Source organism: Onychostruthus taczanowskii, unplaced genomic scaffold, assembly GCF_017590055.1.
Source record: "Onychostruthus taczanowskii isolate IOZ18803 unplaced genomic scaffold, ASM1759005v1 scaffold24, whole genome shotgun sequence".
NCBI classification, from domain to species: Eukaryota; Metazoa; Chordata; class Aves; order Passeriformes; family Passeridae; genus Onychostruthus; species Onychostruthus taczanowskii.
The window spans coordinates 868,974-881,356 of record NW_024499684.1 but is presented as its reverse complement, the minus strand read 5'-3'; the positions used below and the strand labels follow the sequence as shown (position 1 = coordinate 881,356).

General features: G+C 48.8%; 1 protein-coding gene across 2 annotated transcripts in view; it reads left to right on the top strand.

Annotated features, from left to right (window-relative positions):
* PLCH1 (phospholipase C eta 1) overlaps positions 1 to 12,383 on the top strand; it is a 45,104-nt gene that overhangs the window by 17,258 nt on the left and 15,463 nt on the right. For both annotated transcript variants that reach the window (XM_041405985.1, XM_041405984.1), the window contains exons 3-10: positions 1,903 to 2,049; positions 2,389 to 2,632; positions 3,873 to 4,002; positions 5,814 to 5,984; positions 7,814 to 7,907; positions 9,459 to 9,662; positions 11,048 to 11,168; positions 12,061 to 12,232. In XM_041405985.1, the coding sequence (XP_041261919.1) occupies positions 1,903 to 2,049; positions 2,389 to 2,632; positions 3,873 to 4,002; positions 5,814 to 5,984; positions 7,814 to 7,907; positions 9,459 to 9,662; positions 11,048 to 11,168; positions 12,061 to 12,232 (1,283 nt within the window). The remainder of the gene's footprint in view (positions 1 to 1,902; positions 2,050 to 2,388; positions 2,633 to 3,872; positions 4,003 to 5,813; positions 5,985 to 7,813; positions 7,908 to 9,458; positions 9,663 to 11,047; positions 11,169 to 12,060; positions 12,233 to 12,383) is intronic.

The window sequence follows — 12,383 nt, the reverse complement described above, 5'->3', positions numbered from 1 at the left end:
GCCTTTTGCTGGCTGTCCTCAATGGCATCTTAGTGAAACCGGGCTCGGATTTTTTCTCTGACTACTGAGCTGGTGCTAATAGAGAGACTTACTTGAGAATTAGTTCTTTTTGTAAGACTTTCACCAGTCACTGCTAGCCTTAGGTGCAAAGAAGCAGATTTTCTGTGTTGAGTAGCTTGTTGCTAAACCTCTTACTGAGCTAAAGCCCTGCTGGAAGTGATCTCTCTATTGGTGAAATCAAAAGTGCTTGTGGTGTGTGTGTGCCAGGCTGATGGAGCAGGGCAGGTTTGTGTCCCCACACTCACAGGGAGAACCTCACTGCTGTGCTGGGACAAGTCCTGTTTGTCTTGGTAGGAATCCAAGGCAAACCTGATCTAAACTCGGTTCTGCAGGGAAAGGCTGGGTCTGCCAAGAAAAGGCACTCCTGTATGGATGTACACAGGGAGTTTTAAGGACTCTTTTTGCTTCAGTTCATCTTTCTTCTCTCAGGTTCTGAGTTTTCCATCCCTTGTGGTGTAAATGTTTGTCTTCCTGGTACTTTGTGCATCTTCGAATAGATCCAAGTTAATGCTGCCCCAGCCAACATGTGGATGTGGTCTAACATCTCCTTCTGGCTTCATTTATGTCACATTTGTGGTTTATCTCAAAGCCCTTCCAAACTCACCTTCATTCAGAGTGTGCTGATCCAGGGGGTGCCATTATTTATGGATATAATGAAGGACACATTTATTGCACTCACGTGAGGCTTTCAGAAGAGTTTGGTTCTGTTCAGCTCAACCTCAGTCCCCTCCTTCCTCCAAGAAAGAGAACTCAGGAAAAAGACTCCTTCTGATGGGGTTTATTCCCTGTGGGGTTTGCCTTGCCAGCTCTGGTGAGTGAGGGAGCCAGGGGAGGGTACTCCAGTGCCAAGGGCTGTTCAGCCCTGGTTTGCCCAATGTTTAGCTGCTGCTCTGACTGCCTGTGAGTGTGTCAGAGCTGTTGGGAGAATAAATAAATCCCAGCTCTGGCAGAGGAGTGGGAGTGTGGGTTAGTCTTTGCTTTGACACTGAGGAGCACTGGAGAGAGAAGTGCTGGAGAGAGGAGGGGTGATAAGAAATAAAGACAGACCCAGAGAGTTTATTTGGGAGCCAGCCAGAGTGTAAACAAATCACCCAGGGAGATGAATTTGGAGTGATACCAAGTGAGGAGAGGCTGTGAGTGGATAAAACCAGAAGGTAATTTAAGAGCATGGATATATACTGAGATCAAGAGGAAATGTTATCTTGATCCTTGTGTTTGGAAGGCTGCAGGAGGGAGGATGTGAGATGAAATGGAAGAAATGGGATTATTTTAGTCAAAACACAAGGAGGAAAAAAGCCTTATCATTCGGATGGGATGGGTGGATAAAAGGAAATCATCCCAGTGTGTGTTGGAAGGTCGGTGGCAGCAAGGAGAGGGTGTGAATGTGTCTGTGTCATTCTGTGAGCAGCTCTGCCAGTGTCACAGCAAGAGGGACAAACTCCAGGGCTGCTGAGCCCAAAGGGCTGCGGGGTTTGAATGAGGATCTCACCAGTCCAAGTACGTGGAGTGCTGGGGTTTAAAATTACAGCACTGTGTGCAGTAATAGAAAAAATGTAAATAAGATGAGCATGAAACAACTATAAAATGTTTTCCTTCAGCATAGATGAAAGTTTTCTTTGCCTCCTTTGTCGTGAGGGTGTTCAGACAGAGGAGCTGTTCCATTTTCCTGTGTGGAGAAGGTGGCAGTGAAGAAGGAACAGGCTCCTGGCACTGCCCACTTTCTGTCATTGGAGGTTCAGGTCAGAACTGGCGTGTGCCTGGCAGATGTTGGGCAGCCCGTCAGTCATGTCATTAGTGGGTGAGGTGGCTGTTCAGCCGAATTTATTCTGCTCTGCCTCACAGTTGAAAGATGCATGAGTGTGATGCAGTCTGGGACGCAGATGGTGAAGCTGAAGAGTGGAACCAAGGGGCTGGTCCGGCTCTTCTACCTGGACGAGCACAGGACCTGCATCCGATGGAGACCCTCCCGGAAGAGCGAGAAGGCAAAAAGTAAACTCCTCGTATTTCTTCTCATTTCTGGGGCTGTTCAGTATTAGAATGTGACTTACAGAGCTACACAGGGGCTCGTGGGCTGATGGGAGACACTTGGTTTCTGTGTCCTGTAGCCTCAGCCCCGCGATGTTGCGGGCAGTGCGCGGAGCCTCCGGGGCAGCCGGCACGGGGCACAGCCATGGCAGGGAAACCTTCGGTCCGACAGGGCTTTGGGGTGTGAAGATGTGACATTAATAAAGTTTAATGCCTCTGAGCCTGAATAACTCAGAACTGGGAGAAGCAGGAAGAGGCTGGCTGGCTGTCCCAGCGTGGCCTTTGGTTTCCCTTTCCCCCCAGTTGTCATCGACTCCATTTACAAAGTCAGCGAGGGCCGGCAGTCGGAGATCTTCCACCGCCACGCCGAGGGCAGCTTCGACCCCAGCTGCTGCTTCACTATTTACCATGGCAACCACCTGGAGACCCTGGACCTGATCACGTCCAACCCCGAGGAGGCTCGCACCTGGATCACGGGGCTCAAGTACCTGCTGGCCGGGATCAGCGACGAGGACTCGCTCGCCAAGCGCCAGAGAACGCACGACCAGTATCCTTTGAGGGGCCAGGCCTTCCTCCTGGTTCCTAGTCCTGCCTTGGTTTCCAGTCACTTCAGCACAGCGTGGCCTTTCTCCTCCTCTGGAGTGACCAAAACCCTTCCACTGATTGCAGTGGAAACCTGAGCAATGGGTTTGACATGGACACTTACGCGTGTGATAAACCATGGGCTGTGCCTTGGGGACTGGATCAAACTGCTTGGGAGTTAGGGGATAGGCTTGCATTTGTTAATGAATTCCTTTTGGAAGGGGAGAACCAGCTATTTCTAGTTATCTCAATATCTCAGTAAGTCCTGGCCATCTCTGTTGCTTTTGTGTAAGTCAGATGCCTGTGTCCTTTCCAGCCTCCATTGTTTGTCAGGAGCACAAATCCTTAAAGCTCCTTAAATGTTTGTTGTAGCCCAGTAGCCAAAGTGAACCTCATGTTCTCTGAATATTTTCTTCATGTGCCTTTTTTTCCCCAATAGTTTTTTTTCACAACAGTGATGACTAAAATGTTACACACAAAGAACACTCTTCCCCCAGAAACCAAACCCCAAGGCCCTCTTAATTAAAACTGTAACCTGTCTGTTCTTCTGCCTCATGGAAATCTCCAGTGGTACTCCTGGAGAATGTACATATTTCAGGTATTTTTAATTTACATCTCCCGTGTTTGATTCTGATTCACAGCAGGCACAGGTCCACTGGAGTTGTATTGCATGCTCTGTTGCACCTGTCCTCAGCTTGCTATATTTAACCATAGCTTTTCTGAGCTGCTCCTGTCTGCTGTACCTTCTCTCCTGGTGAAACATCACTGCAAGTCCTGTTTGCTTTATCCAGCGTGGCAGCTGGGAGACTGCACACAGAATGGCCCTGTCCCACCCCCAGCTACTGCAAGAACTTAGCAGGAGGTGCTGAGGGATATTTGTGCAAGGAGGGGGTGAAAGGTGATGTTGGGAAGTGAGTGAAGTTCAGGTAGAATGAAGGGATACGTGGAAGAAGATCCCGGAGTAAGCCCAGCAATATTTGAAAACTTTGGAGCACATTCTCAGAGGAGGAACCAGCATCAGAGATGGGAGTGCAGAGGGGCTGGAGTTGTGAACTGAGCTGTGAGTAATTGCCACAAACCAGTTCTGGTTTTAAGCACTGCTGAGCTGCAGTAAGGGCAGGGACAAAAAGGTTCTTTCCTGAGCTGCCCTGGCTCCCTTGTCCGTGGGGAGATGCTGTGTGTGCCTGTCCTTGACACGCTGGCAGCTGGGTGAAGCAGACCTTCGAGGAGGCTGACAAGAACGGGGACGGGCTGCTGAACATCGAGGAGATCCACCAGCTGATGCACAAGCTGAACGTCAGCCTGCCCCGCAGGAAGGTCCGGCAGATGTTCCAGGTCTGTGCCCGGGCACCAGGGGGACACTCAGGTCCACTTCTGGGCACATCCAGAGAAGGCTCTGCAGCCTGGGCACCAGGGGGACACTCAGATCCTCTGCTAGGAACATCCAGAGCAGGCTCTGCAGCCTGGGCACCAGGGGGACACTCAGATCCACCTCTGGGCACATCCAGAGCAGGCTCTGCAGTGTGGGGCACCAGGGGGACACTCAGATCCTCTGCTGGGCCCATCCAGAGCAGGCTCTGCAGTGTGGGGCACCAGGGGGACACTCAGATCCACCTCTGGGCACATCCAGAGCAGGCTCTGCAGCCTGGGCACCAGGGGGACACTCAGATCCACCTCTGGGCACATCCAGAGCAGGCTCTGCAGCTGGGGACCAAAAACGCAGCACCTGAAGGCATTTTCAAAGCCTTACCTTTTTGTAGACAGAGGCATCAGAATGTTGTCTAAAGGACATGAAGCACACTGAAAAGTTACCAGTGTTACTCTTTCTACTGCATTGCTGGTTTCAGCTCTGTGAACTGAACTGTTCAATGCTGGCATTGATGGACAATTTGCTATTCTGTTGCCACTAAAATATTTTTTATATCCCTTATGGAAAATTGTTTAATGGAAACTGGCTTTATGCAAGTAATTAGGTTTTCTTTAACAACTTCCTTATATTTAGCCATTCAGATTTGATTGACTTAGAATCAGTTTTTTACTTCTGTTGTCTGAAAACAGCTCCCATTTTCCACTAGTCCTTGTGTTTACTGCAGGAAAGGAAAGCAAAGATAAGCCAAGGACATAATGGAGAGCAAAAAAAGTCATCTTCACTTTTCTAAACCAGTACCAGCTCAAAGCTGGTTTGCTGTAAAACATGGGAAAGTTGAAGAATCTTCTGTGGCATAAAATCCCCATAAGAGATACATCTTTGGAGTCTGGAGTTACTCCCAAAGACCTGAACTGGTGGGGTGGTGTTGCAGAGATTAATTTGTGTTTTACTCATTCCCACAGATTATAAATGTCATTTAAGGTAGGTAATTGATCTAAAATGATTAAAACCCCCATTCAACAGCATTTAGCTGGGAATCCCTTTCCTCTCAGCTGACTTGCTGTGACAGGAGTTCACAGCTCCTTTTGCATGGAGACCCACACAGTGCCTGCCAGCCGTTCTCCAGAATATATTCTTTGTTTTGAAAATCCAAAGCAATCCTCTTAGGCAGATGTTCACAGGAAAAAGCTTGTATTAGTGTGTGCTAAATACTGTTTTCTTCTCTTCCTACCTCTGAGGAGAAAGAGCAAATCAAGCCTGGAGATGCTGGGTGTGTGTTTTGGTGAGGTCTCAGTGCTGCTGCACAGTTGTCCCCAGAGTGCTGCTGGGGCTGAGAGTGCTGCAGATTAAATAATGTGCATTTAAGGCTCTGATACTGTCCTGAATGTTTTCAGACTGTTGTTGGGGAAGCCTTTGGTGATATTCTTATGACTCTTGCTGTGTTTTAATCCAGGATAACTGCAGGGCATACAGGAGGGCAAGAGATCAGAATAAAGCCCAGGGTGAGCCTCTTTCTTGGGGAAATAAACATGAAATTAAAGAAGGAAATTAGAGTTTTATAGGGAATCTGTGGCTTTAGTTTAGTAACTGTTTTCACCAAAAACCTCAGAGATGATGGTACAATTTTGCAGTTATTTTAGCCTATTAGGATTTGTGTCTGAACAGTCTTGCAGACTGGAATTTACTACATTTCTGTGGTGTACACAAGTCCTGCTCTGTTTTATTCCCTGATTTCTCCTGTGCTGAGCATGTTTACCTGAGTGTCATTCCCTCTTAGGAGGCAGACACTGATGAGAACCAAGGAACCCTGAACTTTGAAGAATTCTCAGTGTTTTACAAGATGATGTCCTTGCGTCGAGATCTCTACCTGCTGCTCCTAAGCTACAGTGACAAGAAGGATCATCTCACTGCTGAGGAGCTGGCCCAGTTCCTGAGGGTGGAACAGAAGGTAGGGCAATATCTGCACCCATGTCTCTGGCCATGCACTTACATTCAAGGGTAGGGAAAGGATTTTATGGAAAATACTAACCTGGGGCAGAGGGCAATGCACAGATGTGACAGAAGAGAGTTCTGAAGGTTTTTTGAAATGTTTCTAGAAAGAGTGTGAGCTGCTTTGGATGGTTTTTGAAGTGCCCAGGACAGCGGTGTGAGAGGGTGCTCAGGGACCTGGAGCGGGAAGAGGAACACGTGGCAGAGGTGGGGGGCTGCCTTTGGGGGGGCATTATGGACCTGCTGACGCAGCAGAAACCTGGAGCTGACTGTCAGTCTGGCTTTCTGCATCCTCTCAGTGCCCTGTGTGCCCTCCTGAGAGCACGGCGGGGGCAGAGCTGTCTGGGGAACCGCTCTGCTCAGCACTGCAGACCTGGGGCTCCTGCAGGTGAACCTCCTGGCTGGGCAGGCTGGAGACACCCTGCAGCCCTGTGCCCCTTCCCAGTGCCCAGAACTGGGAGGTCAGGGAGATTCCCCCAAATGTTCCCAGTGCCACAGCGCCCCGGGGCAGGGCAGCATTGCCCCAAAAGCTGATCGTGCTCCCAGCCAGGAGGCAGCCCCCCAGTGCCCTCACCCAAACAGCATTTTGGTTTTGCTGTTGTCTGGATGCTTGGAAATCTGTGGACAGTCTGTTCTGCTCCATCTGCTCCTCATTTGGCAAGATATGAAATGCTCTGCAGCCTGAGGACAGAACAAAAGCGGGTCGGGGCTTTTATTAGCCTGCTAAACTGGCTTCTTTTTTAGGAGAACTGCCTGTTTAGGAGAACAACCCATATTATTTATAGTGGAGTACTCTGAAGTGTAACAAAAAATGAATGGCCAAAGTCATCATTGCTCAAGCTACAATTAAAAAGCACAAATGTGTTGACTTTTCCCCAGCAGATGCAGCCTTGGACTAGATTAGACATTTCCATTCCTCAAGCACATGAGAGCCCCACACTGGGCCAGCAAGGAGCCATGGGGGATAATGGAAAAGTTAATTTGAGCCAGCTTGTACCAGAACAGGGCCTGCTCTGAGCAGTGTTTGCAATCAAACACCAACCTAAGCAAGGATAATCAGTTATTTTTTCTACTGATATGTTCTTTTTTATTATCCTGTGTAATTCCTGCAGCATCTCAGGATGGTTGGCTTAGCTGGGACAGTACAAACAGTGAACAGGATGAAGGCACAAGAAAGGTGCCAGAGGTTTGAGAGCCAGTATTTTCTTCCTGTGATGTTGGTAGTGGAGAAATGAAATCCACCCAGTCCTCATTCTACCACTCAAGGCAGTGAGGAAAGATTAGATGAGTGATGGGAGCTACTCCTTCCCTTTAGTTCTGAAGGAAATATAAGTGTCTACTTGTAAGTGCCCCACAAATCAGTTAGAACCTCAGCTGTGGGCTAGCTGAAGCTGTTGACAAAATTCCTATTTGTTTCAGAAAAGCTGCTGTTTTTCATTTCAGAATTTAATTATTTCTCTCCTAGCCTGTGTATTACAGTGAACTCCCTTGGAAGTAATGAAATCATAGGAGTGGAAAACACATGAAAATGAAATCCAAGCCTGCCAAATCTTTTTGCATGTCTAAGAAGATTATATTAAAGAATATAATGTCATAGTTCTCATTTCAGCAGTATTGGCCAGTACAACTTTTAAGGCTGCTAAACAGCTAATTTTAATCTTGAGACTAAAATGACAGGTTTTAATTGATGCCTTCCTCTCACTCCTGTTTGTCTCCTCCAAGTAAAGTAGATTTTCACATGCTGGTGATGTTTAAAATGAGTGTACCTCTGCTGTTGTTTTTGTGCAGATGAATAATGTGACCCCAGAATATTGTCTGGACATCATACAGAAGTTTGAAGTGTCAGAAGAAAACAAGAAGCAGAATGTTCTTGGGATTGAAGGTAAAAGTTTTGGTTTCAGAGTGAGTTTCCTCTTGCTATGCTGCAGTGGAAGTGCTTTGATGGTGCTTGGTGAGGCTTTTGCTGTCCCCTGGACCAGCAGCCAGGAGAGTGGGTGCGTTTTGTGAGTCAGGGGGGAGATGTGAGTGGGTGTGGTGAGGCAGCAGCTCTCAGCCATCCATCACAGCCATGCTCAGGAGTGGGGCTGTGGCTGCCTGAGGCTGTGGGGATTTATTGCTCACTCTTACAAAACTGTCCTGTACCACGCAGTTTATCTACAGCCTGCTCCCAGTGAGGTAATGAAAGCCAAGTGTTCATTCTGCCTTGGCTCTGGGGATCTGGGATCCTGCACAATCCATTCTTTTCTGCTTCTGTGAAATAAAGTACACATAGTTGCATTTTCATTGGGTTTTAATACCTGATTCCCATTGCTTGTGAAAGCACTTGTAAATTGTATGTTTATTCAGAATCCAGTTTAGTGTCAGATCAGCCTCAGAGCTGAGATGAAGTAGATTAAAAGCCATGTTGTGTTCCTTTGCCCAGAAGGAAGCTTCAGTGCAGCAGCACAATGTACATGGTGATTTGGGGAGGGGGGAAGTAGGAATTTTCCTCCACATGGTATTTAAATCCTGGGTATGGCCTCCCTTCAACAAGCTTCTGATGTGACCCAGGGCGCTGCACTCAAACTGAAATAAAGAAAGTAAAACAAACAAGCTGTGACACTTAAACAATATTTCTGCAAGCATTTCTGCTCCTCTTAACCTGCTGCTGCAGCTGCTTTTATCTCTGAGCTGCTTTCAGGGCTGGTATTGTTTGCACCATCCTTTGCAAATACTTTGAATGTTTCATTCTTAAAGGAGGTATTTTTAAAACTTTCCCTGTTCAGTGCTGCTCTCATTTAGAGGGTTATAAATGAAGTACCATCTTCTTGAATAAACTTGCAGGGAAAAGAAAATTGGGAAGATGACAGGTCAGTGACTTGGCTGCTGGTCCACGGCGGGGTGGCTGCTGCCTTGAGTGCCCCCATCCATGCTCAGGGCACTGCCATTCACAGCACAGGAGTGCCACCAAGGAGCTCTGTTACAAACAGGCGTTTACTGCTGAGCCAGGGTGGCCTGCACTGTGCCCTGGAGTGCCCAGGGCAGTGCCAGACCCAGCCCTGGCAGGGTGCAGAGTGCTCTCCCTGCCCATGGCCCGCACTGTGCCCTGCAGTGCCCAGGGCAGTGCCAGACCCAGCCCTGGCAGGGTGCAGAGTGTTCTCCCTGCCCTGCCCGACGTGTCCCTGTGCCCTGGAGTGCCCAGGCAGTGCCAGACCCAGCCCTGACAAGGTGCAGAGCGCTCTCCCTGCCCTGCCTGACCCCCAGCTGTGCCCTGGGGTCCCCAGGCAGTGCCAGACCCAGCCCTGGCAGGGCGCAGGGGGCACAGCACTCTCCCTGCCCTGCCCGACGTGTCCCTGTGCCCTGGGGTCCCCAGGCAGTGCCAGACCCAGCCCTGGCAGGGCGCAGGGTGCACAGCATTCTCCCTGCCCTGCCCGACGTGTCCCTGTGCCCGCAGGCTTCACCAGCTTCATGCGCAGCCCGGCGTGCGAGGTGTCCAACCCCCTGCACCGCGAGGTGCACCAGGACATGGAGCAGCCCCTGTGCCACTACTTCATCGCCTCGTCCCACAACACCTACCTGAGCGGGGACCAGCTGCTGTCCCAGTCGCGGGCCGAGATGTACGCGCGCGTGCTGCAGGCCGGCTGCCGCTGCGTCGAAGGTGAGCTGCACGGGGCTGCACGGGGCTGCACGGGGCTGCAGGGGGCTGCACAGGGCTGCACGGGGCTGCACAGGGCTGCACAGAGCTGCACAGGGGCTGCAGGGGGCTGCATGGGGGCTGCACGGGGCTGCACAGGGCTGCAGGGGGCTGCACAGAGCTGCACGGGGCTGCACGGGGGCTGCAGGGGGCTGCAGGGGGCTGCACAGGGCTGCACGGGGCTGCACAGGGCTGCACAGAGCTGCACAGGGGCTGCAGGGGGCTGCATGGGGGCTGCACGGGGGCTGCACGGGGCTGCATGGGGGCTGCACCGGTCACAGGCTCAGGGCCGCGCTCCCAGCAGCGATGCTGGGCTGCCTCAGGCACTGCAGCGCTTTCGGAGCGCCCCAAACTGGATTTTTCTGTTGGGAATGGTCACCTTGGGCAAGCAGGCACCAGAGGATCACAGGATGGCTGGAAGGGGTTCTAAAGATCATCCAGCTCTGAGCCCCAGCCATGGGGGAACGTGGAGATCACACTGGATTCTTGTTTAAGCTCTGCCTGATTTAAATAATAACAAGACATTAGTGGTTTTATATTAGTATTAGTATTTTTCTTTTTCAGAAATAAATAAAGTCTTTTGGCAAAGTTAGACTCAATATTAATTTTTTATGACTAGCGTTATAAAAGGTCATCTGGAAAAAAAAATATTGTTAATCTCTATTTAAAAATTAATTAGAGAAAATGAACCTGAGAAAATTTGGTGATTGCCTTCTGCAGAACAGCCCCCAAGAAAACTCAGCAGTGTTATTTTCCTTGACCTCAAAGCTATTGCAGCTACTTCAGAGCCCAGGGAATAGCTCTGCAGCTTTCTCCTTGGGAAGTTCAACTGCCTGTAGGGGCAGCAGCAGTGACAAGTTTGGTGCAAATTCAGGGTACAGCCATTCATTAGGAAAAGCATTATTATGCTGGTCTATTCTGCATGTGCTGGATTTCATGTTACTCTTCATACAGTGAGTTATAAAACTGCAAGTTAAATTGGGAGTGGGAAAAAATAAATTCTTTTAAAATAGTTTGTCTTCAGAAGTAAAAACTGCATTCCCAAGGTAGCTGTAAACATTATTTGACCTATTACACCTTTGTAGTTTTATATATGAGGAAAAAGCCTCAAATTAATACAAGAGAAAAACCAGTTCCAGGATGCAGAATTCTCATCTGACCTCGGGAAAGACTGTCCTGTTAGTCTGAGCTCAGCTGGCAGGGCGGGGGAGATGGAATGAGAGGTGCCAAGAGGTGACTGAGCCTTGCTGGCCCTGCCTGGCTGAGCAGGTGAGCTCTGCCGCCAGCAGGGGCTGCAATGGATCACACTGGGGGCACCTCTTAATGTGGGGCTCTTCTGGTCTTAACAGTGGATTGCTGGGATGGCCCAGATGGGGAGCCAGTGGTGCACCATGGCTACACCCTGACTTCCAAAATCCTCTTCCGGGACGTGGCAGAAACCATCAATAAATACGCCTTCGTCAAAAACGAGTAAGTGTGGAGCCAGGTTTGAAGGTACACCTGTTTTCTGCAGTTAATCCCACACTGCAAACAACCATCAAGCCCAGGAAGTGCAAATATTCCTTTAAACACATCAGGGTGGATTCTGTTCCCCTGTTTATTGCCTGTGTTGTGTTTATTGTTCAGCTGCACAAGCTCTTCCCATCAATTGAGGGAGAGAGTTCTGCCTAAGTTGCTCCTTTTTGTGCTCTTGAACTCAGTAAGGCTTTGGACAGTCTGACACTGCTGATTATCTTTCAGTAGAACTTCTCACTCACATCCACAGGGAAATTCTCCTGAAAAATCGATACTGTGATCTTCTCTACCTACTGAAAATACTTTATTTCAGCAGAAAAATTGAAAAGCTGTCATGTGTAGTTTGAGGAAATACTGAGGTGTGGGGCAGTGTTCTGAATCTGTTTCATTTGCCATGGTGCTTTATAACAGTTTATTATGAAAACTGTGGACTTCACCCATACACACACACACACACACACACACAGAGTAGTCTCAGATCATGAGTGGGTGTCGAGAATTTTGAGTACTTTAAAGAGTATAAAAGGAAAATACTGCCTTTTATTTATTTAAATAAAAAGCACCCACAATGGATTTGTGGGAAAAAAACCCAACCAAGCCCAGAAGTTCGGTGTTATTTATTGATGAGTAGTACAAGGTGTTACTTTCAAAACTAAAGGAGGTGGTTTTCATTATTTGGTTGGGGTTAATGTGGGGTTCCTTGTTTTAGAACCCGGGGGCTGCCAAGAGTTTAGAAAACAGGGGGGCAAATCTGTGGAAGAGCTCAGCTGTTCATTCCCACGTGGGTGGTAAGAGTGCAGGGTCTCTTCACACACAGCTGTGAGAGTGTCTGGGGCTTTGTTTCCAGGTTTCCAGTGATCCTGTCCATTGAAAACCACTGCAGTATTCAACAGCAAAAGAAGATTGCCCAGTACCTGAAGGAGATATTTGGTGACAAACTGGACTTGTCATCTGTGAGCACTGGAGATCCCAGGCAGCTTCCCAGCCCTCAGGATTTAAAAGGGAAAATCCTAGTGAAGGTAACTTGCTGCTGGGCATGTTCAGAATGCAACAGAGGTCAGCTTGTGATATTTATTGTGGGTTTTCTTTGGAGGACCAGTTCATATCCCTTTAGCATCCAAACATTATCTGACAGTCCTTCCTTGGACAAAGTACTTTGGAGTGATAGAA